We start from the raw sequence: 25,064 nt of genomic DNA, 5'->3' as shown, positions 1-25,064 counted from the left end.
GTCTCCAGTTTCCACCAAGTTCAAATGGCAAGGGAGCTGGGGAACCCGAATCTAGCTTAGTAGCAATAGGTAGCGGAAATGGGAGTTAGAACATCTATGTAGTACTGGAGGTTTTAGGTATCGAGGTGTTAAATTCATGCGTAACTATAATCGATTTTAAATTCTATGAAAAATTTGCATCCTGGGCATACCAGCCCTTAGCACGGTCATCTATCTATGCAAGCTGGAATGGGTGTCTCTCCAAGTACTCCTCGAAAGTGGAGAGCTTGCCCCGAGCGGCAGCAGCAGCTTCTGCAACCAACTCCTCAGAGCCAGGGCCGAAATATCCATAATCATCCATGAAGCTGAATCCCTCTGCGAACACATCCTGGAAGAAAGGCAAGCCAGCCTTGAACTCCTCAGTGGAGATCTGTTTGAAGACGATAGTCTTGCCGGAACTCTTGGCCAGAAGGGCGGTGATCTCCTCCACGGTGTATATTTTTGTGGCGCAGTGGAGTCGCTTTCCCTGGAACTTCTCAGGCTCGGCGAGAATAGCACCCACGAATTTACCAGTATCACCGACAGCGTCGATCAAGGGGAATGGAGCCTTGGGAGAGGTGTGACGGGCCAACACGTAAGTGCCATCGGCAGCTTTTGTGGGAGCCAAAAAAGTCTGTGCCTGGAGGTTCTCCATGAATGAGCCGAGAGAGACGAAAGCACTCTTGATAGAGAGAGTGCGAATGTAGTCCTCGGCGGCGGCCTTGGCATCGAAGGGGACAACGGAGGTGTATTTGCCGTTGGAGAGATCACGAATTGATGGCAGAGTGCTCCAGATGAGATAATCGACACCTTGCTCAACGGCAACGTCAGCGATGCGCTTGGCATTGCCGACCTCAACGTTGAAGGCGTCGGGGCTAATATCAGGTGTGGTCATAGCGAATACAGTGTGTACGCCGGCCAAGGCTTTCGCAAGCGAGGCGGGGTCGGTCACGTCACCATCGACAACTTCGACATCGCCTTTCTGCTTCAATTGTTGGGCCTTCTCTGAAGTAGTATCACGGGTGATGGCCCGGATTTTGAACTGTTGGGAGAGCTCTGGGTCGTTCAGCACATGGTTCAGGACAGAGCTGCCTTGTTGACCGGTGGCACCGAAAATAGCAAGTGTCTTGGACATTGTGTAGTTTTGAGGGTTTCAAATTTGGAAGAGAAACTGGTAGGCTGGTAGGCTGTAGGCTGGTAGATTGGTAGATTGGTAGATTGGTTGTAATGTTGAAGTTAGAAGTTACGAAAGGAATTACTTATATTGAAAAGAGGGGATAGGTGCTTTGAAATCGGTTGAACTAACTAAACTACATCTGTAGTTAGAGGGGATTGGTAACACCTGCGCCACAGGGATTAGAAATTTGAGAATTTCGTGGAATCGCGAGTTTCACGGGGAGCAAAGAACAAAGAAGTTAAAGCGCTGCCTATCAAGAGCCTCCCTCGCCAACCCCTCGCCAACCCCTCGCTAATCTCTCGGCGCATTAAATGTCACCTGATTGGTCAATTTATCGGCGACTTGTAACGTCAGCACTCTAGATTTTAGAACCTCATTTTGTTTTAGCGTATATTCGGCCATATTTTGGTCTTTCACAGGTTCGGCGTCAAGTTATATGCTTATCGGATAGAGATATTGCTACAGTCGTGAAAAGAATAATGTAAAATCAGTATTCAACGGCTCCGAGAAGAGCTATAGTTCTCTTTCCCCCTTTTCCTAGAAGTGTATTTCTATTGTCCAACTCTTAACACAGAGAAGTGCCCCAAATCTCGCGTATTTGCCTTCCAGTTTGAAAATCTAAGATGTCTGTCGGACAATTGATGCGTCTTTGGTGGGCGTTTGATCCACCCAGTGTTGAGAAGAGCAAAGATGCCCTCAAATTTGGTATACTGGGAGCTGCGAATTCAGCGTGAGTAAAACTAGATTGGGTAATATCTCTGTTCCAGACTGACAAATGGCAGTGGTATGACCTTGACTATTCCCGCCAAGATGCATCCCGAAGTGGTTCTCTATGCTGTGGCGGCCCGTGACCGAAAACGTGCCGAGGAGTTCGCGAAGAGCAATAGTATTCCAGTTGTTAGGGATACTTATCAGGGTTAGTGCCTAATCTCTACCTTTGATCATTCCAGCTTTTACTAACCCTACTTAAGAAATCCTCGATGATCCCAATGTTGATGTAATTCTCATTCCTCTTCCAAATGCTCTGCACTTCGAATGGGCCGTGAAGGCCATCAAAGCAGGAAAACATGTTCTTCTCGAAAAGCCCTCTGTGTCCAATTCCAAGGAAGCTGAGGTACTTTTCAACCTCCCAGAATTCGATCTTCCCAACGCACCGGTCATGCTTGAAGCCTTCCACTATCGCTTCCACCCTATCTGGTCTATCTTCCGGTCTCTAATCACTCCCGCCGATGTGGTTCACGTGGATACTTATTCCATGATCCCCTGGTGGTTCGTGACCAAGGATCACATCCACTTCAAGCACCACCTTGCGGGTGGTACCATGATGGGCATGGGAACTTACAACTTCGCTGCGCTACGTCTCATCTTCGACGCCGAGCCCGAGGAGTGCTTGGTCGCCGATACCAAAGCCTTTACCGAGGGTGTCCACCACGATTGTGACTATGAGTTTAAGACCAAATTCCGCTTCCCCAACGGCGGAATCGGTGAGGCATTTAGCACCCTGCAAGGCCCAAGTATCTGGCACCCTTCCTACGCAACGGTTACGCACCGGAAGGTTGAGGTTAAGGATAGCGGCCTTCCCGATTCCCAGCAGAAGTTTGTCACTCGTGAGGTTACAATCAATGGCTGGATTCACGCTGTCTTCTGGCACCGGATTGATATCAAGGAAACCTTTGAGATTCGCGACAAGGCCAGCAACAAGCTAATTAAGAAGTGGACCGAGAAGAAATCGCAGAAGGCCTACAAGCCCCGCGATGCTACTGGCGAGATTTCTAAGCTCAACGGTGAGGATCACTGGATGTCGTTCCGGTACCAGCTGGAGCAGTTTGTAAACCGGGTTAAGGGTCGTCCGACCCAGTACTGGGTTGACAGGCAAGACTCTCTTAACCAAATGAAGATGGTTGATATGGCATATGAGAAGAGTGGACTAGGAATTAGACCTACCTCCAAGTACATAGATCAGGTTAACTAGGCGCTCAGTTGATGAGCAGGGTTCTTGATGGACCGGGGAAATTGGCACGTGAATTTAATAAATGAAACTGGCGTTTTCTTTGAAATTATTTCATTTAATCTGTAAGATTTTTTATGCATCTCTTAGGTACCAAACGGTTCTGGGAACCTTGAAAGCATCGGAAACGACCTGGGCTGTGATACTAGGGTGCCATGTGGGAAACACGACCAAATTCTACATATGTAGGTTGCGGAGAAATTGTCATTTACTGGCTAAATTTTGACCATCTTGTCAAAGCCATGGGTAATCTGAGACGATGCTTGCCTAATCCAGTCTTCGGCTCCGAAGGCCTGGAAACGAAATTCAAAAGTCTGAATATGCACGGGTAGCTTAGCGTGAAGGTACTATAGGAAACTCAAGGTCCACGAGGGCCTGCTGTGATGACTGCATGAATAATTACGCCTAGCGTACACGAGTACACGCCAGCTACCCCAATTAGCAACCCTCACATATCAAGAAATGCCAGGTGGGTACGCCTAATATCTGCGAATCATGTAAGATTGTAATAAATATTCGCCGAAGGATACATATGTAGCTAGGCAAACTTGCTTAGCTGCATAAGTGTAGCGCTGGAGCTCTGAGAAATACGACTTTCTCCACTATAAGCCTTCGGCGGACCTCAATCCTTCATGATAAAGGTGTCGGAGGATATAATCTGACATGAAGAGCTCGTATCTGCAACACATCTTGATTTGTCAGGCATCACGCTGTGTCGGGGCCCACCACTACTCTTGAGGTCGTTGATATCGGCGGAGAGCAAGAGGGCTTATGGGGGCTGGGCTAATCTAAGTTGTTGGTCGGCGATAATCGTGATAGCTAGCAATGAATAGAGCATCTGTGCACTGCCCATAGCTTCTGTAATAATAGAGCTGGTTGCCGCTTGAACTATAGAGGAATACATCTACGGTCACTCCTATGCCATAGAGGATCAACGCTTGTCTATTGTCTCTTCCTTGTTTACCTTAAATTTCTATCACTTGATCAGGAAGAGCAATTGCATTGAACCTATACACAAAAAGACACAAACACACAAACATACAAACACACACACACACACACACACACACACACATACACATACACACAAGACACCCAATTACCAACATTAGCCATTATCTCAGCGATGCCTTCTACACAACCCGAAGCTATCGCTATTGTGGGAAGCGGTTGCCGCTTCCCCGGATCCGCAAGCTCGCCTTCAGCTTTGTGGAAGCTACTGGAGACCCCTCGCGATGTGGGCATGGAGATTCCCCCAGACCGATTCGATGCCTCGGCCTTTTTCCACCCTGATGGCAGCCATCACGGCACATCCAATGTTCTCCGGTCTTACCTGTTGGAGGAAGACGTGCGTGCGTTTGACGCAGCCTTTTTCAACATCAGCCCCAACGAGGCCGATTCGATGGATCCCCAGCAGCGTATCTTGCTGGAAACGGTGTATGAAGCTCTCGAGGCGGGAGGTCATACTGTTGAGTCCTTGCGAGGATCTGACACGGCTGTTTATGCTGGAACCATGACTGCCGACTACAATGACACCCTTACCCGTGATCACAACACCATGCCCAACTACTTCGCAACTGGCACAAATCGTGCAATCATCTCCAACCGTGTCTCATACTTCTTCGATTGGCATGGACCTAGTATGACCATTGATACGGCCTGTTCGTCCAGTCTGGTCGCCTTGCACCAGGGTGTGAGAACCCTGCGTGCCAGCGAATCGCGGGTCGCCGTGGCATGCGGTACCCAAGTGCTTCTCAACCCCGAAATGTATATCGGAGAGAGTAAGCTGACTATGCTGTCACCTAACGGCCGCTGCCGCATGTGGGATGCGGATGCGGATGGATACGCTCGTGGTGAGGGCGTGGCAGCTGTTGTATTGAAGCGACTGAGTGATGCAATTGCGGATGGAGATCACATTGAGTGTATCGTCCGCGAGACTGGAGCCAACCAGGACGGCTTTTCGAATGGTTTGACCGTTCCCAACTCGAATGCCCAGTCTGCCCTGATCCGTCAGACTTACAAGAGAGCTGGTCTGGACCCTGCGAATAACCCTCACGACCGACCACAGGTGAGTAAGAATGAATTCCCCTCGATACCGTAAATATGTGCTTGACGCAGCACGCTGACAAAAATCAACAGTTCTTCGAAGCACACGGCACTGGTACTCAGGCTGGAGATCCAAAAGAGGCTGCTGCCATCCACGAATGCTTTGGTCGACACATTACTGACTCGGAGGAACCCCTGTACGTTGGATCGATTAAGACCATCATTGGTCATCTTGAGGGCTGCGCGGGTCTCGCTGGTGTCATGAAAGCTTCTAGCATGATCCAGGCAGGGGCTTTTGCTCCCAACCTGTTATTCGAGACTTTGAACCCTAAGATCGAACCATTTTACAAGGGTTTGCATGTGCCCACAAAACTGACATCTTGGCCTACCTTGCCAGAAGGAGTTCCTCGTCGTGTCAGTGTTAACAGCTTTGGTTAGTATTTTCTAAAAATGGGCCCCGGGGGTTGAGCGCGATGCTGACAAACACAGGTTTCGGCGGCACCAACTCACACGCGATTTTGGAGTCGTACCAGGCCCCCGAAGTCACTGGCTCTTCTGGTCCAACATTAACTCCTTTCGTATTTTCAGCTGCGTCTGAAGGATCTCTGCTCGCTCAATTACAATTCTTCTCCGAACACCTAAAGACTCATCATGATACTATCGATGTCGCAGACCTGGCGTGGACACTACACTCCCGCCGCAGCCAGTTGTCGACCAAGGCCGCCTTCTCCGCCCTGACTGTTGAGCAACTCGCTTCTAAAATTGACATCAAGCTAGCAGAGGTGAGCCAGAACTCTGCGGCCACTGTTGGCCTCCGCTCCACTATTAAAACCGCCCCTCGCCTGCTCGGTGTGTTTACCGGCCAGGGTGCTCAATGGCCAGCGATGGGCGCTCACCTGATCCGCTCGTCAGCATTTGTCCAAAAGAGAATCCAGGAGCTCGAGGACTCGCTGAATACTCTCCCAGAAAGCGACCGTCCGACATGGAACCTCAAAGAGGAGATGCTGGCTGGAGCCGACACTTCGCGCCTTGCTGAAGCTGCACTGTCGCAACCATTGTGTACCGCAATCCAGGTTGTCCTGATTGATCTTCTCCGGGCAGCTGGAATTACCTTCTCTGCTGTCGTGGGTCATTCCTCCGGTGAGATTGCTGCTGCCTATGCAGCCGATTTCATCTCCGGCCACGATGCGATCCGCCTTGCTTACTACCGTGGATTCTTTGCTCACCTTGCAGGCAATGAAGCCACTGGCCAAAAGGGCGCCATGTTGGCAGTTGGTACCTCATGGGAGGATGCAAAGGATTTCATCAACTTGTCCACCTTCAAGGGCCGTCTGGCTATCGCTGCCCACAACTCTCCTGCCAGTGTGACCTTGTCGGGAGATGCCGACGCCGTCGTGCACGCGAAGAAGGTCTTCGACGAAGACCGCAAGTTTGCCAGAGCTCTGAAGGTTGACACTGCGTACCACTCCCACCACATGTTGCCCTGTGGAGAGGCATACGTCAAGGCCTTGCAGGCATGCGGTATCCGGATCAACAAGGAGCGTTCCAAGGCTTGCTCTTGGTTCTCTAGTGTTACAGCCTCTGCTGAGCCAATGGAACCGATTGAGGAACTTAACGACGTGTACTGGAGGGATAACATGACCAATGCAGTGCTCTTTGCAGATGCTGTTAAGAATGCCGCAGCTAGCGACCAACTCATCAACCTTGCCGTTGAGGTCGGACCTCATCCGGCCCTGAAAGGCCCAGCCATGCAAAATATCTCCGATGTGCGAGACACACCGCTTCCCTACACTGGTGTTCTTAGCCGTGGAAAGAACGACATCGAGGCTTTCTCCGAGGGCCTGGGTTTCATGTGGACTCATCTTCCGCAGTTGGTTGATTTCCGATCCTTTGAAAAAGCTGTGGCTGAGGAAGGCGCTCGCCCTCCCAAGCTGGTGGCCGGATTGCCCTCATATCAGTGGAACCATGGACGCTCCCACTGGAGCGAATCGCGTATCTCGAGAAAAATGCGGACGCGGAAGCACGGCCACCATGAAATTCTTGGCTTCCTGTCTACCGATTCCAATGCACAGGAGCTACGCTGGCTGAATGTGCTCAAGCAGTCGGAAATCCCCTGGCTCGCTGGCCACCAGTTGCAAGGTATGACCGTCTTCCCAGCTGCAGGTTATATCGCCATGGCCCTCGAGGCAGCGAGACATGTTGCGGGCAATATGCAGGTCAAACTGTTCGAGCTACACGACCTTTCCATTCCAAGAGCCCTCACATTTGAGGATGGAGACAGCGCGGGCGTCGAAACCTTGGTCACCCTGACTGGAGTCAAGTATCTCCCCGACCAAACCGCAACCACGCAGTTCGCTTGTTACTCCGTCCCTGTTCTCACCAAGGGTTCGGACTTGGATATGGAACTCATGGCTAGCGGAACAGTGAAGATCATCTTCGGTATTCCAGACGTCGCAGCACTGGACCGTCTACCAGTGACCGAGAACAACATGAACGCGGTTGATCCCGACCGTTTCTATGCTGGTCTTGCCGAGCTAGGATACCACTACGGCGGGCCATTCAGAACTATGTCTGGAATGAAGCGCAAGCTCAACCAGTCTTCCGTCCTGGTGGACTCGTTCCCTTACAAAGATTCGGACGTGTCCGACTTCCTGGTTCACCCAAGCACACTCGATGTTGCCTTCCAGGCATCAATTCTCGCATTCTCCGCCCCCGGGGATGGTCGTCTTGGGTCACTATCCGTCCCCACCGGGATGAAAGCCCTTCGCGTCAACCCGGAGGTGTGTGCTTCGCTACCGACTTCCGGGTCGAAAGTGCCTGTCATCTCAGCGCTCGATCCTGAGTTTGAGGGATTCTCTGCCAGTATCGATCTTCTCGATCAGGATGCCGGAAACTGTATGATCCACGTGGAGGATATCGTCCTCAAGCCCTTCGCTCCAGCCACCGCGGCCGACGATACTGTCATGTTCACACAGACCAAGTTTGGTTTCGCGCTGCCAGATGGAGCCGCTGCTGTGAACCTTTCAAGTATGGTAGCGCAGGTAACACATCGCTACCCACACGCGCGCATTCTCCAAATAGGTGAGCCTAATCTGTCTACAATTGGAATGCAAATACCCTTTTCGGGTTACTAACTAGATACCAGGTGCTGGATCAGGAACCGCTACAAAGCCGATTCTTGATAGCATCGGTGGTAAGTTCTCCTCATACACCTACACTGATCCATCAGCGGACTACTTTGCCAGAGCGGAGGAGTTCTTCTGCGCACACAGCGATAAGATGACATTCAGTGCCTTGGACATTGAAAAGCCGGCCACCGAACAAGGATTTGAACCTCGCTCCTACGATATCATCATCGCATCTAACGCGTTGTCCGCTGCGGATCCTCTCCAGGCGACTTTGAAAAATGTGCGAGAGCTTCTCAAGCCAGGAGGTTATCTATTGCTGTCGGAGCCCACCAGCTCAACCGCGGTCGAAGGCCAGAGCGATGGCCCCTCCCCGCTGACATTGGGAATCTGGCATTCTGCCTTGCGTAAGGCTGGATTTGGGGGAGTTGACGCTGCCACCCCAGATATGGACCGCACTGATGGGTCATTCTCGGTCATGGCGGCGCAGGCTGTAGACGACCGAGTGCACTTCCTGCGACGACCACTCTCTGCCTCTACTCCGCCTATCGAAATTGAAAGTCTGGTTATTCTCGGCAATGGGACTCTCGAGACTGTCCGTCTTGGCGAGGAGATTGTGGACCACCTTGGACGCTTCTGCGGCGAGACGACCATTCTCAACGGCCTTCCTACCGAGGAAGAGGCGCTCGAGTTGAACCCAATGAGCACCTTCATCAACCTTGTCGATATCGACTCTGCCATCTTCAAGGACATCACACCTGAAAAGATGGACGGCCTGAAGAGAATGGTGGAGCTGGCTAAGCACATCGTTTGGGTCACCCAAGGCGCACACACCGATCACGCGTACCACATGGCCAGTGTTGGATTCAGCCGTACTATCCAGCAAGAGGCAGCACACATCACCTGGAATGTTCTCGATGTGTCCGATCTGCAACACAACACATCCAAGGCTATCTCTGAGTATCTTCTTCAGCAGAGCGCCCTTGACGCCTGGGAGGCACCTCCATCGGCCTTGGGAGATAGGGAACACAGGGACTTTGCATTCCTTTGGTCAAAGGAGCCCGAGGTGTTCCTTGATCACGGCAAGCTGAAAATCCCTCGCCTGATGGTGAACACAGAGCAAAATGCCAGACTGAACTCGTCCAAACGTGTCATCACCAAGACAGTGCCAATTTCCCACCCCAACATCACTGTTCTTTCACCGGCGGCAGATTCACCATCCTCTTTGGTGGAGCTTGTTGGCGGCCAGCCCAAAGAGTTCTCTGAGGATTTCATCAAGGTCGAAGCGTCAAGCTTGATGGCAATCCGTGTCACGCCGGATATGTTCTTGTACGTTGGAGCCGGCAGAGGCAATGACGGAAAAATGCAGATCTTCGTCTCGACTACCAACTCTTCCCAGGCAGCTCCAGTTGCGAGTGTACCAGCAGATGTGGGTGCCGAGGCCGACGACTTGCTTGTCTCCGTTGCGAGCGAGCTCATCGTTCGCTCGCTCCTTGAGCAAATTCCCAACAGAAGTCACATGCTGGTTCACTGCTCCGGTGAAGATCGTTTCCTCGCTGCGGCCTTAGTCAAGCAAGCCGCCGCAAAGGCAGTTGGCGTGGAGTTCACCTGTGATGGGCAAGACAAACAGCGAGACCCAGCATGGATCACTCTGGATGTGCGCACTCCCAACCATTGCGTGCGTGAGAGACTTCGTCAAATCATGCCTACCCACTTCTTAGATTTGACAGCTACACCTTCTCTCAGCGAGAGCGGTTTGCGCGTCGATAAGTTCCTGCCCGCACGCTGCAGCCGCATTAACCCAACTAGTCTCTTCCGACACCAGTCCTCCGCGCTCTCTCAGTCCTATGACCATGCTGCTCTGGAGAACCTACTCAAAGATGCCGTTTCCAACACGGTCGTTTTCCCAGGTGGAGTTCAGGACTTGGTTACTCAGGTTGACCGTCTCGGTGCGCTCAGCTACAAGCACGCGACATATGCTGTTCATTGGCCTGTGTACGGCTTTGTCGAGATTGAGGTGCGCCCTCTCGAGGCCGAAGCTCTCTTCTCCAAAGACAAGACATATATTCTCGTTGGTCTCAGTGGCTCCATGGGTCAGTCACTTTGCGAGTGGATGGTTTCGAATGGAGCTGGATGTGTTTGCTTGACCAGTCGACGCCCCCAGGTCAATGAAGACTGGCTGAAATCCTTCCGTGGAACAGGCGCCACTGTCAAGATTGTCTCCATGGACGTTCTTAACAAGGAACATCTGAAGCGCGCCGTGGATGAGATCCGAGCGACATGCCCACCAATCGCCGGTATTGCCAATGGCGCCATGATTCTTGAGGACCAGCTCTTCTCAAATATGTCGGCCGAGTCAATGCAGAGAGTCCTTGGACCCAAGATTGACGGGTCCAAGAATCTGGATGAGCTCTTCTACAACGAGGACCTTGACTTCTTCGTCATGTTCTCATCCATTGCCTGTGTCTTCGGAAATGTCGGCCAGTCCAACTACAATGCGGCAAACGCCTTCATGGGTGGCCTTGCCAGACAGCGTCGCAGACGTGGTCTGGCCGCCTCTGCCCTTGATATCGGCCAGGTCACTGGTATCGGTTTGATTGAAGCAGCCAACCAGAGCGTCCATGATCAGCTGAGAAAGCTCCGCCTGGCGCTCGTCTCTGAGACAGTTCTCCGAAAAGCGCTTGGTGAAGCGATCCAAGCCGGATATCCAGGTCAGAATGATTACGATTACATCCCCACTGTGACCACCGGTGTCCGCATCTACGGCGAGGATGAGAAGGACGAGGTCACCGGCCCGTGGTTCAGCAATTCATTCTTCTCGCACATGATTCGCCAGAGCGACTCATCAGCATCAGGATCTGACGAACAGGATAAGAAGTCACTGCCCGTTCGCCAACAGCTTGCGGCAGCTTCAAACAAGCAAGAGGCTCTCGAAACCCTGGAAGGTATGTTTTTTCAAGTGCGAGATTCTTGTGAGTAGCTAACCAGAACGCAGATTGTCTCGCATCGAGGTTGCGCGTCTTGCTGCAGTTGGGAGACCAGGAGATCCATCACGATGCTCCTCTTCTCGAACTGGGCATTGATTCCTTGGTTGCCGTGGAAGTGCGAACCTGGTTCACCAAGGAGTTGAAGGTTGACATGCCTGTTCTTAAGGTAATTGGAGGCGCATCTCTCGCTGAGCTGTGCCAAGGGGCCTTTGAGAAGCTCCCCGCGGAGCTTGCTGCAACCATCGGAACCGAGGGCAAGGATGCTGAGCCCACCAAGCCTGCTCCGACAAAGGCGCAGCCTCAGCTTCCCCAGCCGCGGGTTGAGGGATCTGTTTCAGACTCGACATCGACATCCGGGGACAACTCCACCTCCACACCAGGTGAAAACTCGACCCCAAACAAGCATGCCGGAACGACATTGACGACAATGACCACACCGTCCGTCGTTTCCGACCATGATGACATCGCTAAGACAGTAAAAACTGAACGCCTACCGAAAAAGTTCCTGAAGAGTGAGCGTCTCTCGTTGCCGCAGTCACGATTCTGGTTCTTGCGACACCTTCTTGAAGACCCAACAACCCCCAACGTGGTCTTCCAGTTCCATGTCACCGGAAACTTGCATGTAGGCGCCCTGGAGAGAGCCATCCGCACAGTGGCAACCAGACACGAAGCGCTACGCACATGCTTTGTCGAGAATGAGAACGAAGCCGGTGAGGCTTACCAGAAGGTGTTGCGCAGCTCCCCGATGCGCCTTGAACGCAAGAAGGTTGCATCGGAGGAGCAAGTTGCTGCTGAGTATAAGACCCTGAAGGAGCATGTGTTTGACCTGGAGAACGGCGACGTGATGCGTATCCTTCTCCTAACCCTCTCATCAGGAAACCATTATTTGCTGATCAATTACCACCACATTGTCATGGACGGAGCTAGCTTTAACATCTTCACCGCAGATTTGGAAAAGGCTTACAGCGGCCAATCTCTCGGGGCACCCCCAGGACAGTATCCTGCCTTCTCAGTGGCTCAGCGCCAGGCCCTTGAGAATGGAGAGATGAGCGATGAGCTGAAGTACTGGCAGGGAGTATTCCCTGCTGGTGAGCAGCCCCCTGTCCTTCCGCTCTTGCCAATGGCCCGCACGAGCTCCAGAGTTGCCATGCAAGGATTCGCCGCCCACCAGGTGGCCATCGACCTTGAGCCCGAGCTGGTCGCGCGAGTGAAGGCTGTCTCCAAGGCACAGCGGTCTACTCCCTTCCATTTCCACCTCGCTGCGTTCAAGGCTATGCTATTCTGCCTCGCCGGCGAGGACACCAAGGACTTGACAATCGGTATTGCCGACGCTGCTCGCAACGATAGCAGCGTTGAAGGCAGCATTGGTTTCTTCCTCAACCTTCTGACCCTTCGCTTCCGCCGTCAGAACGACCAGTCCTTTGCTGATGCAGTTTCAGAAGCCAGAGATACGACATACGCAGCGCTGGGCACATCGCGCTTGCCGTTTGATGTGTTGCTCAAGGAGTTGGGCGTCGCTCGATCTTCGCTACACAGTCCTTTCTTCCAGGCCTTCTTGGATTACCGCCAGGGTGCCCAGCAGAAATACCCTTGGGGTAACTGTGAATTTGAGTTCGAAGATGTCCACCCTGGACGGACCGCGTACGACATTACATTGGATGTGACTGAGTGGAATGCTACAGACACTCTCGTGATGATTCGAGTACAGACGAGTCTCTACGACCTCACAGCGGCGAACCTGTTGCTGAAGACCTATGTCAACTTCCTTGAGACTGTCACCAGTGATGCGTCGTTGACTCTGGAAAATACCCCAATCTTTGGACAGGAGCAGCTGACCAAAGCGGTCGAGGTCGGCCGTGGTAAGTCTACTTTTCATCCCTTCAAGCATGTGCCCAAAAGGGAGAACGCTACTAACTCTAGGACAGGTCTCAATCTGACATCTGACTGGCCCGGAACACTTCCCCTCCGGATCGATCAGATTGCCGAGGAGAACCCCCGCAAAGTCGCCCTGATGGACGGTACTGGCAAGGTCCTCACATACTCCGGCATGGTGAACCGGATTGAGGCTATAAGCGAGGCCTTGCAGAATGCCGGAGTCCGCGAAGGCTCCCGAGTACTTGTCTACCAGCAGCCTGCGGCGGACTGGACATGCTCCATGCTTGCCATCATGCGCATTGGTGCAGTCTATGTACCATTGGATCTCCGCAATCCGCTGGCTCGCCTCGCCACTGTCGCCAAGAATTGTGAGCCTCTCGCCATTCTCGCTGATGATACCACAGAAGATGATGCCCCGCAACTCCAGGAACAGGCACCGGATGCCCGCATCATCAACGTCTCTGGTCTCCCTGAGGCGGCCACGGCTCCCATCCCCAACTCTTCAAACGCAGATTCCACTGCAGCGATCTTGTACACCAGTGGCTCGACGGGTTTGCCTAAGGGAATTGTGGTGACTCACGCAGGTCTCCGAAACGAGATTGAGGGATATACCAAGTCTTGGGGACTGAAGGCGGAGCGCGTCCTTCAGCAGAGTGCCTTCACCTTCAACCACTCCTCGGACCAGATGTACACAGCCCTTTGCAACGGAGGTATGGCCTACATCGTTCCTGCTGATAAGCGTGGCGATCCAATTTCGATCACCAAGATCATCCAAGAGGTGGGAATTACTTACACCAAGGCCACGCCATCCGAGTACTCGCTTTGGATGCAGTACGGCGGCGACACACTTCGACAGGCGAAGGACTGGCGCTTCGCTTTCGGTGGTGGTGAGCAGCTTACCACCCTCGTCACTCAAGAATTCGCGAGCCTTGATCTCCCCCAGCTCCGCTTCTTCAACTCATATGGTCCGACCGAGATCTCCATTTCATCTCATAAGATGGAGATCCCTTACCGCGAAACGGAGAAGTTGACCGACATGGGCCGTATTCCGTGCGGCTTCTCCCTCCCCAACTACTATACTTACGTTGTGGACGAGCAGCTGCGACCGGTTCCCGTTGGCATGCCGGGAGAGATCTGTCTCGGCGGTGCTGGTGTCTCTCGCGGATACCTCAAAAACCAGGAGCTCACCGACAAACACTTTGTGACGAATCCGTTTGCGACACCTGAAGATGTCGCCCGCGGCTGGACACGCATGTACCGCACAGGCGACATCGGCCATCTGCAAGAAGATGGCGCCATGGTGTTCCATAGTCGAATGGCGGGCGATGCTCAGGTGAAGATCCGTGGACTTCGGATTGAGCTGAGCGATATCGAGAGCAACATGATCTGTGTTGCTGGTGGTGCGCTGAGAGAAGTTGTGGTCACTCTCCGTGAGGGTGATTCGCCGTTCCTGGTCGCCCACGTTGTCTTCGAGCCCAAGCACAATATTGTGGACAAGGACACATTCTTGCGGGACCTGCTCGCTCGTCTGTCTCTCCCCCAGTACATGATACCGGTGATGGCCATTCCGATCGACAAATTCCCTCTGAGCAACCACTCTAAGGTAGACCGCAAGGCCGTACAGGCCATGCCTCTGCCTGATCGTGTGCTACAGACGCAGGACGACACTGAATTGACCGAGACCATGGTGCAGCTCAGGCACGTGTGGCGTGAAGTCTTGGGAAAGAACGTCGACAAGCTCGGTGTTGACCTGGGACCTTCGACCGACTTCTTCATCGTGGGAGGCAACTCCCTCTTGGTCATCCGTCTCCAGGCCTGCATTCGCCAGGCCTTCAATGTCGCGCTTCCCCTCGCCAAGCTCCTAGGCGCCAGTGTCCTCGGTGATATGGCGCGCAAGATTGAAGAAAGCCCGACCGTTGACTCCATTGATTGGGAGCAGGAAACTGCACCGCCAACCTTGCCCACCTTCCTCCGCGACCTTGCCCCAAGAAGCCCTTCTGCAGCCAAGACCATCGTTGTCACGGGTGCGACAGGCTTCCTCGGCCAGTCCATGCTCCCGCAGCTTGCAGCAAGACCCGATGTGGCTGCGATCCACTGTATCGCCGTGCGAGACAAGCCTCGCGCACGTCAACTCTTCTCTGCTTCCAATGTGGCCTATCACCCAGGTGACCTGTCTCTTCCACTTCTCGGACTGGGTCTGGATGAATTCCGTCAGCTAGCAAGCCAGGCGGATGTCATTCTCCACATGGGTGCCGTCCGATCCTTCTGGGACAACTACAACGTCCTGCGTCCCAGTAACGTCCAGCCGACCAAGGAACTTGCCAAACTCGCCGCCGTGCACCAAGTCCCTATCCATTACATCTCAACTGTGGGTGTTCTACCGGAGCTGGCTACCACAAGCGAAGCCGGCTCTGCGGCCGCTTATGTTCCCCCCGTGGACGGAACCGAGGGCTACATTGGCAGCAAATGGGCCAGTGAGCGCATTTTGGAGCGCTCTGCTGGAGAATTGGACGTCCCATCCTCCATCTACCGCTTCCTCCCCGCTACAAAACAAGATCCCGTGCAGAAGCAGCAACTAATGAATACGTTCATCCATTACGTCGACGCATCGAACAAGGTGCCCGACATGAGCGTCTGGGCCGGTCGCGTGGATCTGATTCCCACTGAGCAGGTTTCCCAGTGGCTCGGTGATTCCCTTACTGCTGCACCTACTACTACTGCTACGACCAAGTTCTCGCACTACGAAAGCCCGCTTGCTGTCCACACAGATGAGCTGACTGCATACATTCAGCAGGAGCGGGGAGACCGGGAAGGTCTAGAGCCGATGCCGGTTCTGAAATGGTTTGGACTGATCAAGTCCCTTGGATTTGACTACCTTCTGGCGTCGCAGGAGGCCACCGTCGGTGGCAGCGGTGAGAATGGCCAGGTCCTGCAATCACGCCGTTGAGAAAACTTTGCCTGTTGGACAAGTTGACTTGTTATTTTAGCCTTGCTTTTTTTGTTTTGTTTTGGGGCTTATAAGATGTCTTCCCCATTTTTTGATCTGTTACTTGGTTCTAGACTGCAAAGCGTATAGATTGATATTTGTCTAGTAGATTTCTACTTAATAGAATCCATTTTTTGTTTTACTTCACTCCATTACCAAGTATCTCCATAGTCCGTAATCCTATTCCGTATTCCTTAGTTAGTTCTAATATTATCAAAGTAGTTTATTTTGCGATGTGTAGAGCCATTTGAGCCTCACGGCGCAGTTTCCTATTTTGGAATAATCCGATTTCCCCTGAAAATATTTAATGTAAATATTTTAAAAGGAATATAATATAGAATCTCTCTCAATTGGCTTGTCGGCAAAAATGTACAAATTCCAAGTCATCCAACACGAAAATGATAAGAAACCGCCGAAGACTCGGGGTGAGGCGTGGCAGATAATACGCCGAAACGCTGGACAAATATAGCATCGGAGGATTTACGCAGGGGTAAGCACCCCCTGCATTTCCATTGTTTCCTGATGATATTGCATGCAATACCCCAGTCAGTTGCAGTCAATTACCCTTTCAGATGATGGCTATCCGGTTCTGGCCATTCTTGATCTCGGTCGTCGCCGCTGCGGCACGACCTCCCACCACAGATCCGCTATGCAGAAACATCCCTGGTGACAAGGGGTGGCCGAAACAGGGGGCATGGCATCGCTTGAACAGTACAGTCGGTGGAAGACTGATCGAGACTGTTCCCTTGGCACACATTTGTCACGAAACTGGCATTTATCCGGCCTTCAATGAGCCTGCATGCGAGGATTTACAGGAAGCCTTCAATGAGGCTGGTGCGCAGACTCTGTATGGAATACCCTATTTCAACCGTAAAAGATGAACCCAAGCTTATCATGATAGCCAACCACAACCGGGCGAGTTTATGAACGCATACTTCCTGAACACCTCCTGTTCACCATTTACTCCGAAATCTGTGCCTTGCGAGCTAGGAAACAGAGCTGTATACTCCATCGATGTGACTGGACCCGCCGACGTGCAGGCGGGCTTGAAATTCGCCAGCGAAAATAACATTCGTCTCGTCGTCAAAAGTACCGGCCTTGAGTGAGTCCACCTTTTCCTGCAATGACAACAGAGCAATCGCTAATAAAGTCAAAGTTATATGGGAAAGTCGACTGGCTATGGAGCACTCTCCCTATGGATGTACAACCTGAAGACCATCGATGTGATCCCCAACTACGTGAGCCCTCAGTATTCCGGAGCCGCGGTAAAACTGGGCCCCGGTGTGATTGCTGGCGAGGCCTATCAAGCCTTGAATGCGGCGGGTTACCGGATCGTAGCTCCCGAATGCGGTCTCAGCGGGATTGCCGGCGGTTATCTGCAAGGCGTCGGTCACTCGCAGCTCGTTACCAAATACGGAGCTCCCGCCGACCAGGTTCTTGAATGGGAACTTGTCACCCCCGCCGGGAAGTATCTGACCGCTACACCCAAGAAGAACAAAGACCTGTACTGGGCACTTGCAGGCGGCGGAGGCGGGACGTACGGAGTTGTGCTTAGCGTGACGATCAAAGCGTACCCCGACGGACCAGTAGCCGGAGGCACACTAGTCGTCAACAACACCAACGACGCCGCGTTCTGGGAAGCCATCGGAAGCTGGTTCCACCGTGGTCCATCCTTCGTGGAGAACACTCCCAACAATGTGCAGTTCCTCGTCACGAACGCTACTCTGCAAGTCTTCAGCTTAGTCCTACCGGATCAGGAAAGCTCCGCCGTGGACGCCCTAGTAGCCCCATTCATCGACGATCTGAAACGGCTGGATCTCCCGTATGAGCTAAAGACCGGCCAGGCCCGCACTTATGCCGACAGCCTGGTCTCATCGTACGGGCCCCTGCCATACGGAAACCTGTGTCCTAGCTTCCCTGTCATCTCCAGCCGGCTCATCCCGCGCGCGACAGTGCTGAATACCACATCCAATGCTGAGCTGATGGATGCATACCGCTCTATCACTGCCGATGGAACATGGTTTGTCGGCTGCTCCTTCATCAACGTGGAAGAAGACTCCCCAATCCGCGGACCTCACCCTCCCAACTCAGTCCACCCAGCCTGGCGTAAGGCCATTGCCTACTGCAATCCTAACAATCCCTGGGATTGGGAAGATCCCGCGAAGAGTCTGGCGCTCAAGAAGCAGCTCGTTGATGAGTTTTTCCCCGCTATCGAGGCGGCGACGCCCGGATCAGGTGTCAATCTCAATGAGATGGATCCATGGTATAAGGGAGATTGGAAACAAACGATGTACGGGGATAATTATAAGCGATTGCTAAAGATCAAGCATGATCATGACCCGCATCGGTTGATGTATGGTCATTTCGCGGTGGGAGCTGATGAGTTTACTTTGGATAAGGATAATAGGCTCTGCAGAGCTCGATAGATTCCGGGGCTTTGTATATATGTTGTGAGTAGTTAATCGAAGAGTGCAATAGTACTTTCTGCATCGGGGACTTTTAATGGAGTTTCCATTCTTCAAAATGCCAAACCTCTTGGAACTGAGTTTCTACACTAACCCGATTCCCCACGGGCATATTGCTGTGTTTCTATAAAACTTGCATGGTTGTATTGCAAGTATTTTAAGTTCGACATCAATTTAGTTGCTTTTTTTTTTACCGGCGTAATCCGGACCCTGAAGCCGATCTCCTGTTGTCATTTTCGTTTCTGTTAATTTATCTACAGGTGAATCTAGACCATGGACTAATCGTGGTGTTGGCTTGGCATCATGTCTACAACAATCTAATTTATTCCATATATGAAGCGTGCTTTTATCTGTACTGTACTCCATATAATAGTAACTCTTACGAAAAATTTGTTGCAACTGATATCTCGCCTATATTATTTCAGCAAAATATCGAGGTCACTGCCTTGTATATCTGGGTCGGATATAGATTGATCACAGAGTCTTCCGAATATATATTCTTGGGGATCTCGGATTTGGTTCCAGAAGTTTGGAAGGGATTTGTACAAAAAGAACAATATGAAATATATGATATTTCATCTATAAAATGAGAGGAAATCAGGATTTGATACCTTCTGCGGGTGGCAGCCCGCATAGCCCTAAGTAACTTTGGATTTGTTTTTACACTCCTTGTGTTGTATACCATTTGCACTATTTGCACTATTTGCATTCGCTTACTAAGGAAATAGTACAGGGGCTATTCCGAGGTCGATCCCTATATCAAACGACTACTGAAAAGACTACTGAACAGACTACTCGGTGACCCAGCACGAGGTCACCATTTCCAGCCATTGGACTGCTCTACATGTCCGGCCATGTCCACACCTACTCCCACCTCATCAAGTCCACTAGTGTCCGAAATATCAGCAACGAAGAGTAAAATGAGATCGCACGCTATCTGCAAAGCGCCATCAAAAGTATCATGGACAAGACGAGACAGGCGGTGGAAGAAGGCCTTCGTGTTATCGAAAAGAGTGGGTTGAGCCGGAAACGCCGCCATCAAAGGTAGCAAATTCAACTTCCTGAATCAAGATCACTGTCATTTTAATTCACTCGCTTTGCTTCTCAACAGATATACTTCTTGAAAGTAATACAGCATTCTATGGTTGAACCATAGAAATGATCAACTAATATGCATTATTTACATCTACTCAAGCCCGACACAACTTCCCATCATTCTGCGTCTTCCATCCCTCACTGCCCACCGCAATGGGATTCCAAAACAACCCCTTTGGATCATATGACTTCTTAATCGCCAACAACCGCCGATAATTCTGACCGTAGAAAACATCCTGCCAATCGGGTTGCTGGAAGTCAGCCTCGTTGATGTACGCTCCCGCGTCGGGTGTGACCTTCTCAATGATCGGCATAATGGTGTTCGTGATATAGTCTTGCTTGGCCTTCATTTTCTCAAATGGCACATCGAAGCTGTACGGCAGGGTGTACGAGGACATAACGAGAGTGTCTCGCCATTGCGGGAGAACGGCTCTGCTGCGAGAGGCGAAGCGGGCGATATTAGTCGCTTGGCCGATGACTCGCACGCCTAGCTGTAGTGTCTCGTTGATGGCGCCACCGACCTGCTGGAGGGCATCGCGGTGAAGCAGACGGCCACCCATGAGGTATTCACCGGCTGAGCCGAAGACACCAACGGGCAGAGGTCCGAAGTACGAGTAGTAGAACTCGTTGTACGTGTCGAATTGGGTGTATTTTGGCTTGAGGTCGACGTTCAAAGAAGCCACAGACTTGACAAAGGGTGCTAGAATCTTTTCCATGTCGGCCTGCGTGCGGTTGTAACCAGTCAGGGAGTAGACGACGAGGGTACCCTTCTCTGCGTAGTAGGTGGCCATTATGCCTGCGTCCAGAATAGCAGGCAGAGCGGCGTGCCAGGCGTTCACGATCGCCGGGTAATCCAAGCTGGGGTCATCCAGGGTAAAGCCGGCTCCGCTGGTCATCGCCTCTGGGTGCGCCTTGAGGGTAACAGAGACCACTACGCCGTAATTGCCAGCACCGCTGCCACTTAAGGCGAAGAAGAGATCGGCGTGTTTGCGGGAGTGTGGACTGGCCTTGACGAACTTGCCGTCCGCTGTTACAACCTCGAACTCCAGGGTGTTGTCGGCGGATAGACCGTACGCTGTGCTGAGAGGGGAGTGACCACCACCCTGGGTATACCCTCCAGCAACTCCCACTGTAGGGCATTCACCTGTCACGGCAACCAATCCATGTTTTGTCAGGGCCTGGCCGACCTCGAAACCTTGCACTCCGGCACCGATCTTGATGGCCTTGCCGGTGTACTCTGGATCAGACCAGTCTTTGACCTCAGTGTCCTTCATGTGGTGGGTCCAGATGGCGAGCGCACCGGCACCGGTCGAACGCCCCATGTAGTCATGTGCCGTGTTTCGGATCACCAGACGGATGTTCTTCTTTTCGGCAAACCGGATGGTTGCTGCAATATCCTTCGGTCCTGTCACATCCACCGCATATCGCACATAGTTGCCCATCTGGCACGGGGAATCGCGAGGTGTGAATGGATCGCAACTTTGGTTGGCATAAATAGGGTCTTGAATGGAGGAGGACGAGTCGATACTGTCTAGTTTTTAGTTATATGATTCCTTTTTTTTTTTTTTTTGAGAGGTTTGAACATACTGCACTGCTGAAAGCTTCCACTGGGATGTCAATTCCTTGCACACAGCCTCATCATAATTAGGAGCATGGCATGGTGAGCCCAGAGGTACCGTCTCAATCAAACGGCCTCCTACTGTGCGATTGAAGCTGTTCCATTCCTCCTTTGATGGCCAGCATGCATCACCGGGGAAGCACTTGCAAGCCTGGGCGCCAGCGCTGACGCTGGCAGCTGTTGCCAAGGCGCATAAACTGCTAAGTAGTAGAAGTCTCATACTGATAATGTGAATTGATTGACATAAAATCAAACAGGGGTCTAATTAGAAGTTTTATATATAATTCATCTCTAATAAAAGTGTACAGGGATTCGGCCATTTCATAACTCTAAATAACATCAAGATCGGTGACTTACGACTTACGATATCTTCGGATATTAAAAACCTCGTATTCTGACAATTATTGACAATCTAGCCTGCCAAGGTTGAATCCTTCGACTTTAAGCCCCAACGGCAGCAATAAGTTCCTTGTCGAAGGAGAATTGGTTGCGGAATCGCTTCACCAGCAGCGCACCAACAGTCTCGCGCTCAGGGTCGGACGGGTCCAGTGGGTTGGTCGCGAACAAATCGCCATGGAAGAAGGTGGCGCACGACAGACGGGGCTCGTCGCTAGCAGCGTTGATGACTTGATGTTTCGCGCTCTTATACCGGCCCCCAGACCATTTTCCGATCATATCTCCACAGTTGATGACGTACACGTCTTCCATAGCCTTAACAGGCAGCCATTTCTCCAAACCCTCGTGCCAGACCTGGAGACCGTGCTTTCCAGCCTCCTGCAAAAGCACGGTGACGCCACCAAAATCTTTGTGGGGGCCGACGCCGAACTGGCCTGGAAGATCCTTGGCTTGCGGCGGATACCGGATCATCTTCATCACGACCATCGGGCGCTTGGCGAATTCTTCCATCAGCGAGATGGGGTGTCCAAGGCCGAGGAGAAGAATCTCCCAAATAATTTCACCGAGTTTGTGCGTTGCTTGGTAGTATTCCCAGACGGGATCGTGGAAGTCCTCCTTGGGGAGAGGGGGCCAGACATTTGGCCCGTAGAAGCCGGAATGCTCTACGACGGGATCCTCTCGTCCAATGTAGAATGCCTTGAAATTTTTATTAATATACTAACATAGGAAGAGAAGCAAAGCAGCGAATCCTTCAAGAAAGTGGACTTACCTCTTTGGAATCCGGCAAAGCGTCACCGTCGCGAAGCGATGCTCCAGACTCTTCGAATCCTCGGCGACAAGGGTTGTTCAGGAACGAGAGCTTGCGCTTCTCTTCCAGTGGCATTTGGAAGAGAGTTTCGATACTCTTCAGCAGGCCCTTTTGCTGGCTCATAGAGATGCCATGTCCGGTGGTCTGGAAGAATCCATACTGCGCACAAGCGTCTCGCACCTCGGCGATGACTCGTTCCTTGTCGCCTGGCTTTTGTGGGTTGATGTATCCACTGAGGTCAACAAGAGGGAGGGTAACTTCGTCTGTCGACATGTTTGCCGTTTGCCGTTGATTTCGAAGGTAAACTACGCACGAGTAGCTGAAGATAAAGCAAGAATGCGGTTTGAAGAAGAATGCAATAAAAGATCTACAGATCACATCTGGCAAACGTCATATATGCAACTACAACGAGCCTCATAGTATATACATTTCCGGTCTGCATGGTTATCGTAAGATGTGTGAATAACACCGATTGCCCTCAAACCTGACCTGCAGGCCACCTAAGCTTTCGGCGGTTTATTGTATTGCATGAGGAATGTGCTCGTGTCATTGAATATAACTATATCATTCGCTAGAAGGGGACTGTGGAATCGAGCTGCAAGTGGATGCAGTGGCCAGAACCCTATTTCGTCTTTATCTGATTCCAAAAATTACATTTCTTCAAGCCATCCTGACGCCGATCTTTCTATTAATATTATTAAGCGCCGAATCGGAGTCTTGGAATTTCCATGGCAGCGTCATTAGGGTGAATTGTGGTTCCATCCTAATGCCTTAAACATAACAAACAACATTATTTCCCGGAGCCATACTCATATATGACCGGGGTCGTAATTAGTACTTATTGCCTACCATTCTATCTTAAACAATTCATTCACTATACCTTCAATAATCAAAATGCACGTTCTCATTGTTGGAGCTGGCACCGGCGGGCTTACTCTAGCCCAGAACCTCCGAAAGCAGGGCATTTCATATGAGATCTTTGAGCGGGACGTAGACAGCAATGCGCGCTTCCAGGGATGGGCTATTGCTCTACACACGTAAGCCCTCAAATTAATCTATCTGGGAACAAGGGCTAAAAAGGAAACTAGGATCGTCGATGAACTCATCTCCTCTCTCCCGTCAGACCTACCCGATGTCAGAGAAGCCACTAACCACCTGGCCCCATTGACACTTCCCGGCCAGTTCCGTTACTATTATGGTGGAAAGGATCAGGGTTATGGATTCGAGGTATGGAAATTGAATCCAATGGCTGGCTATCAAAAATGAAGGATCATCTCATGACTGACTCTACCCTGTCGTTTCGACACAGGATTCCGCCGAAGTGCCATTTATTCGTGCAGAGCGGTCTCTTCTTCGGAAGTGGCTTCTGACCAATCTGGATGTCCAGTGGAACAAGCATGCTATTCGGATTGAACATGATGACGCAGGTGTCGAGGTATTCTTTAACGATGGCACAAGTGCTAAGGGAGATATCGTCGTTGGTGCCGATGGCGTTTACAGTCCTGGTATGTGATTGGATTTATATTCCCCCAACCCAGACACAGCGATTTCATAATCCTTGCTAACTAAATACTCACCGGCTTTAAGTTCGAACTACTCTTCTCCAACGCCCTAGCAGCGACCTCCTCCAGGTTGTCCCTCTAAGCGCCATTGTGGGCGAACTGAATCTATCCGGCGAGGCCTTCACACGCCAGCTCGCTCTAGGCCACAGCGCCTACAACCTCGTCAACCCGGAACTTGGCTTCATCGGGTTCGTCGGACTCCATAAGGTCCTTCCAGATGCCAAGTCTGGGCGCTTCTACTGGATGTTCATGCAACCCGATGCGGATGTCAACAGCTCCCAACATTGGCTCCAGACTTCCAGCCAGCAGGAAAAGCTAGACCATGTCCTCAAAACCACAGCAGGACTGCCTGCCAAGCTGCGAGAGATTTTCGAACTTACCCCAGCCGAGGGAATCCGCAAGGAGCCGCATATCTGGCGCGACCTTGAACTCGAAAGTCTGCCTTCCAGTCGTGTCGTGCTATTGGGAGATGCGGCACACGCAATGACACCGTCCCGTGGCGAGGGTGCTTTCCATGCTTTCCTCGATGCGATTAAGTTGACTAAAGTACTGGCCAAGTTGGAAGCTGATGGCAGCGTCCATGATATTGATGTTGTGAAGGCTGCGGTCGCTGGTTACCATGAGGAGATCTTGAGAAGGGGTGGTGCGGCGGTCCGGGCTTCGAGATCCTCCTACCAGGATTCGAAGAAGCGGGCGGAGACTGGAGAACACTTTATCACTGGAATGATAAAGTTGTCTGATGCACCGATTGTGCTTGATGTCAAGGCCTGAGACGAAATCATTATAGGGCTAGTGATGTCATATGATTTCAACGTTCCATGGTTAAATGATTAAATGACATATAAGTACGGTAGACTTGCCGCTTGCTCCTTTGGCTCCCATCACTAAATTTCTATTT

The 25,064-nt window shown here is 51.7% G+C and overlaps 7 protein-coding genes across 7 annotated transcripts; 4 read left to right on the top strand and 3 right to left on the bottom strand.

Moving 5' to 3' along the window:
• Positions 1-214: 214 nt before the first annotated feature.
• Positions 215-1,153, bottom strand: PGRI_029880 (NmrA/HSCARG family protein; the record flags this gene model as incomplete). Its single annotated transcript, XM_040790701.1, has 1 exon — positions 215-1,153. The coding sequence occupies one exon, from the start codon at positions 1,151-1,153 to the stop codon at positions 215-217; it is 939 nt and encodes a 312-aa protein (XP_040647654.1).
• Positions 1,154-1,818: 665 nt separating this feature from the next.
• PGRI_029870 (Gfo/Idh/MocA family protein) lies at positions 1,819-3,167 on the top strand (the record flags this gene model as incomplete). The annotated part of the gene is made up of 3 exons (XM_040790700.1): positions 1,819-1,925; positions 1,978-2,111; positions 2,167-3,167. 3 exons carry the CDS (start codon positions 1,819-1,821, stop codon positions 3,165-3,167), a joined length of 1,242 nt encoding a protein of 413 aa, XP_040647653.1.
• A 1,162-nt stretch (positions 3,168-4,329) lies between these two features.
• On the top strand, positions 4,330-16,183 carry PGRI_029860 (Acyl transferase/acyl hydrolase/lysophospholipase; the record flags this gene model as incomplete). Its single annotated transcript, XM_040790699.1, has 6 exons — positions 4,330-5,271; positions 5,343-5,682; positions 5,739-8,330; positions 8,395-11,319; positions 11,370-13,220; positions 13,287-16,183. 6 exons carry the CDS (start codon positions 4,330-4,332, stop codon positions 16,181-16,183), a joined length of 11,547 nt encoding a protein of 3,848 aa, XP_040647652.1.
• A 611-nt stretch (positions 16,184-16,794) lies between these two features.
• On the top strand, positions 16,795-18,648 carry PGRI_029850 (FAD-dependent oxidoreductase; the record flags this gene model as incomplete). Its single annotated transcript, XM_040790698.1, has 3 exons — positions 16,795-17,069; positions 17,124-17,324; positions 17,379-18,648. 3 exons carry the CDS (start codon positions 16,795-16,797, stop codon positions 18,646-18,648), a joined length of 1,746 nt encoding a protein of 581 aa, XP_040647651.1.
• Positions 18,649-19,877: 1,229 nt separating this feature from the next.
• On the bottom strand, positions 19,878-21,620 carry PGRI_029840 (FAD-binding oxidoreductase; the record flags this gene model as incomplete). Its single annotated transcript, XM_040790697.1, has 2 exons — positions 19,878-21,309; positions 21,370-21,620. The coding sequence occupies 2 exons, from the start codon at positions 21,618-21,620 to the stop codon at positions 19,878-19,880; spliced, it is 1,683 nt and encodes a 560-aa protein (XP_040647650.1).
• A 221-nt stretch (positions 21,621-21,841) lies between these two features.
• Positions 21,842-22,877, bottom strand: PGRI_029830 (isopenicillin N synthase family dioxygenase; the record flags this gene model as incomplete). The annotated part of the gene is made up of 2 exons (XM_040790696.1): positions 21,842-22,492; positions 22,566-22,877. The coding sequence occupies 2 exons, from the start codon at positions 22,875-22,877 to the stop codon at positions 21,842-21,844; spliced, it is 963 nt and encodes a 320-aa protein (XP_040647649.1).
• A 621-nt stretch (positions 22,878-23,498) lies between these two features.
• On the top strand, positions 23,499-24,937 carry PGRI_029820 (FAD-dependent oxidoreductase; the record flags this gene model as incomplete). The annotated part of the gene is made up of 4 exons (XM_040790695.1): positions 23,499-23,641; positions 23,693-23,831; positions 23,914-24,109; positions 24,192-24,937. The coding sequence occupies 4 exons, from the start codon at positions 23,499-23,501 to the stop codon at positions 24,935-24,937; spliced, it is 1,224 nt and encodes a 407-aa protein (XP_040647648.1).
• Between the last annotated feature and the right edge of the window lie 127 nt (positions 24,938-25,064).

The sequence above is a fragment of the Penicillium griseofulvum genome (genome assembly GCF_001561935.1).
Source record: "Penicillium griseofulvum strain PG3 chromosome Unknown contig_80, whole genome shotgun sequence".
Lineage (NCBI taxonomy): Eukaryota > Fungi > Ascomycota > Eurotiomycetes > Eurotiales > Aspergillaceae > Penicillium > Penicillium griseofulvum.
Note: the sequence above shows the minus strand (reverse complement) of the source record. Positions and strands in the feature narration are given on the sequence as shown.